At 38.3% G+C, this 4370-nt stretch overlaps 1 protein-coding gene across 2 annotated transcripts in view; it reads right to left on the reverse strand.

Moving 5' to 3' along the window:
- Nucleotides 1-4370, reverse strand: part of Mastl (microtubule associated serine/threonine kinase like) — a 23730-nt gene that overhangs the window by 18776 nt on the left and 584 nt on the right. For both annotated transcript variants that reach the window (XM_021155488.2, XM_021155489.1), the window contains exons 2-3: nt 3974-4121; nt 720-892 (exon numbers count right to left, since the gene is read on the reverse strand). In XM_021155488.2, coding sequence (XP_021011147.1) covers nt 720-892; nt 3974-4121 — 321 coding nt within the window. The remainder of the gene's footprint in view (nt 1-719; nt 893-3973; nt 4122-4370) is intronic.

The raw sequence follows: 4370 nt of genomic DNA on the forward strand, positions 1-4370 counted from the left end.
AAAAAAAAAAAAAAAAAAAAAAAAAAAAAAAGAAAAAGAAAAGAAAAACAATATATAAATTAAATAAGATAATATTTGGGGGCTGTTTCAAGACAGGGTTATTCTGTATAGCCTTGGCTGTTCTGGAACCCAAAGACCCACCAGCCTCTGCCTCCTAAGTGAAGGATTTAAAGACATGAACCACCACAGCCTGGCTTAAGTAAGATAATTTAAGGAACATCCATTCATTTGGCTAACAACATCCTTAATAAACACTTTTAAGGAAACATTCCTATTAACTTTATGTCCTAAAAGTTATATCTGAAGTTCCCATTCCATTAAATGAGAAATTCACAGTAAACAGTATAGAAAGAGATATCATAGGTTTTAAAATTATGTCTGGAAACAAACAGCAAACTCTCAGTTGTCTAATGTCTTTATCACAGAAGGAAATGAAAAAGTGCCTGGAGGTCAAACATCTTCTGTTGGTTTACTACAATACTTAGTCACTCATCATACATTAAGTAAGACCAGTATCACAACTAAATGAGGATGAAATGGAGCTTTTATAAGAAGTTGACACAATATCCAGAAAAATGAAGAGTTTTTTTTTTATAATATCTCAACTGTACCCATGTACCAATGTCATTTCTTTACAAGTTTCTTATGGAAAGGTCTGGTGTTGGTATCACTGGTTTCGTGTGCATATTAGCTTTAGGGTATGTATACTTCCTCCTAACCTGGCAGTCTCTTTCCCGTTTGGGATTGCTGTGGCGTTCTGACCCCACACTGGATACGAAGGTATGAGACTGGCTACTAGTACTTGAGGTACCCAGTCTTTTTCTACACTGGAGTAGATTAGAAGTCAGACATTTCACAGGTATTTCTGGATTGGATGAAAGGGTTTCAAAACCTGTAGGGAAAAGAAAATACTAGTTTATTTTCCCAGCTCCTAGTTGTTTATGGAACTTGACTCTTTCCAGGTAACTGTACTATATAATTACATGTTATGACTACTCTTTGTGCACATTACCTAGTCCACAAGGATGTTGGTATATCTGCTATAATTTTTATCATGTTTAGATTCAGAAATTATTTCAAATGTAGGCAGTACTTTGAAGGTCATAATTAAACCAAATCACTTTACATTTGTAAAATAAAAACCAGGATAAGGACATTAAAATCCAGTTAGAAGGAAATTGATTTTGAGCTATATATGATTTGTTTTGGAGTTATCAATAATAGGCCATTTACTGGTATGCATTATTAAGAAATGCTGTAAGGTTAAAATGGTATTAAATTTATCTAGCTAAATTTAAGTTTAATTAATGCTGTAGCAGTACTGGAGATGTTGAAATTTATAATGCTTATTGGTGTGCTAATTACAGAAAGCCACAGGTACTTGCTTTTTTTTTTTTTCCCCTAGTGCTCAGGATTGAACCCATAACTATGTGTGTGTATGTGTGTGTGTTTAGCAAACATTCTAACAGTAAACTTTATACCTATGCCTCTCTATAAGAGATTTTGGGGGGCTGGTGAGATGGCTCAGTGGGTAAGAGCACCCGACTGCTCTTCCGAAGGTCCAGAGTTCAAATCCCAGCAACCACATGGTGGCTCACAACCATCNAATCCCAGCAACCACATGGTGGCTCACAACCATCCGTAACGAGATCTAGCGCCCTCTTCTGGAGTGTCTGAAGACAGCTACAGTGTACTTACATGTAATAAATAAATAAATCTTAAAAAAAAAAAAAAGAGATTTTGTTACCATGATCTGATAAGTCACATGACACAAAACTGACTACTAATGAGCCACTGCAATAAGGCAGCACCTAGAGTACACATGCTTCTTCTGCTTCTTTTTTTTGTTTGTTTTTTGAGACTGGGTTTCTCTGTGTAGCCCTGGCTGTCCTGGAGCTCACTCTGTAGACCAGGCTAGCCTCGGACTCAGAAATCTTCCTGCCTCTGCCTCTGGAGTGCTGGGATTAAAGGCATGCGCCACCACGCCTGGCTAACATGCTTCTTTATCCTAGGAAAATGGTTGCTCTTAGCTTTGTTTCTGTGTGTGTGCATTTGAGCCGGAGGCCAGAGATCAGTATGGAGCAGAGTATCCCATGCACCATCTTCTTTTTAAAAAATAGGTATTTAAAATAGGTTTTAAAGTTTTATATGCATATGTAATTTTGAAGTGTTTTGCTTGCATGCATGTCTGCACCATGTGCATGCCTAATACCTATGGAGGCCAGAGTGTGTGTTAGATCCCTGGAACTGGAGTGGTAGACAGTTGTGAGTTGCCACACAGGCACTGGGAATTGTACACACGTTCTCTGGAAAAGCAGCCAGTGCCCTTAACTGCTGAGCCATCTCTCTATCCCCCACTTTGTTTTTTGAGATAAGGTCTCTTACTGGTCTAGAGCTGGCTGGCAGTCCAAGGGATCCCTGTCCCTATCTTTAGCTTTGAAATTACAACAGTGCACCACCATGCTAGCTTTCTCAAGCGTTTTTGAGGACTGAATAAATGCCCTCACTGCACTTTCCATTAGACCCAAGATAGTTATGCTTTACTGAATAAGGTGAGGATGCACACTGTGATGGCTTGAGTGAGAATGGCCTGCGAAGGCACAGGTTTGACTGATTGGTCCCCAGTTGGTAGAACTGTTTGGGAAGGATTAGTTGTAGCCTTATAAGAGGAGGTTTGTCATGAGTACAGACCTGAGGTTAAAGAAGGCATTCCCAGTGTGCTCTTGGCCTCCTGCTTGTGGATCAAGATGTGATCTCTCAGCTGTTGCTCAAACCACCTACTTCTGTGTCCTAGATCTGCCACCATGACCTCTAACATCTGGAGCTAGAAGCCCAGTTAAATTCTTAAACGCTTCCTTTTGTTAAGTTGCCTTGGTCATGCAATTTTATTATAGCAACAGAGAGGTAAAATTCATATATCTTTTTTCTTTTCCAAAAGGGATGAACATGACATTAAACTCTGGAAAATTAGATCTTTGTAACATGGTAAGCATTACGTTTTACAACTAGGAAGGAAATTTCATTTCAAAGCTCATCTAATGTAATTTAAATTTTCATATACAAATCCTCTAGGTGGATTGGTAGGTCTTGAACTAGAGACCTAACTGCCTCTGGTTGCTGGGATTAAAGGTGTGTGCCACCATACTCAGCATCCAGTTTCAAATGCAAAGATACCTTTACTTGGAAACTAGTTGTCGTGACACAGATCTGTAATTTTAGTACTCAGGAGGCTGAGGCAAGAGGATTGAAATTTAAAGGCTAATCTGAGCTAATAGTTCAACATCAGCCTGGACAAACATATTGAGAACTTGTTCAAACAACACTAACAAAACAAATCAAAATAAACAAACAAAAGCCTCAAACCGAAACCAAAATCCAATCCCCAACACAAAGAATAACAAGAAAATGCAGCCTTCATTTTGAGTTTTTAAACTACCTCAAAACTTTAAAAAATAAGTTTACAAAAGCATACAACACTGCAGTTACTTTTCAGATAAAATTTCCATAGACCCAAGCATAGTGAAATTCACCCAACAATCATTTAGGTAATTGAATATGATTGTTAGCAGGACAGTTTATTCCATGAACTTATAAAATCTACTGTGTTTGTCAGAAATGGCATATATGCTATAAAATATAGGAGTGCCACAGACTGTCCGAAGTTATTAAATTGCTAATAGAAATATAAAGTTTTGGCTAGAGAGATGGCTCAGTGGTTAAGAGCACTGACTCCTCTTCTGAAGGTCCTGAGTTCAAATCCAAGCAACCACATGGTGGCTCACAACCATCTGTAATGAGATCTGATACCCTCTTCTGGTGTGTCTGAAGACAGCTGCAGTGTACTTAACATATAACAATAAATAAATCTTACCAAAAAAAAAAAAAAAAAAAAAAAAAAGAAATGTAAAGTTTTGAGATATTTTTGTTCTTTAAAGCACACACTTGGTGGAATAAAATACCCTTTTCTACTCACATGATTTTAGCAGTTTGCTAGAATAAGAAGTAGGCTCCTTCTGATCTACAGACATAGGACAAATTAATCCTCGAGAAAGTTGTGCTTCAGACTTAGGGGCTGAAAACATGCTTGCAGAGTCTTGATCTTTTTCTCCAACTGGTGTGAACTATTAAAAAGCAAAATTATTTGAGGTCAATGAGATGGTCAAGGTAAAGGCACTTGCTACTTAATGGCATGACTTCAATCCCTAGTTCTCCATGTGCTGGGAGGAGAACTGACTTGTACAAGTGTCCTCGGCTTCCACTTTTTTTTTTTTTTTCGAGACAGGGTTTTTCTTTGTGTAGCCCTGGCTGTCCTGGCACTCACTTTGTAGACCAGGCTGGCCTCGAACTCAGAAATCCGCCTGCCTCTGCCT

Source organism: Mus caroli, chromosome 2 (genome assembly GCF_900094665.2).
Source record: "Mus caroli chromosome 2, CAROLI_EIJ_v1.1, whole genome shotgun sequence".
NCBI lineage: Eukaryota > Metazoa > Chordata > Mammalia > Rodentia > Muridae > Mus > Mus caroli.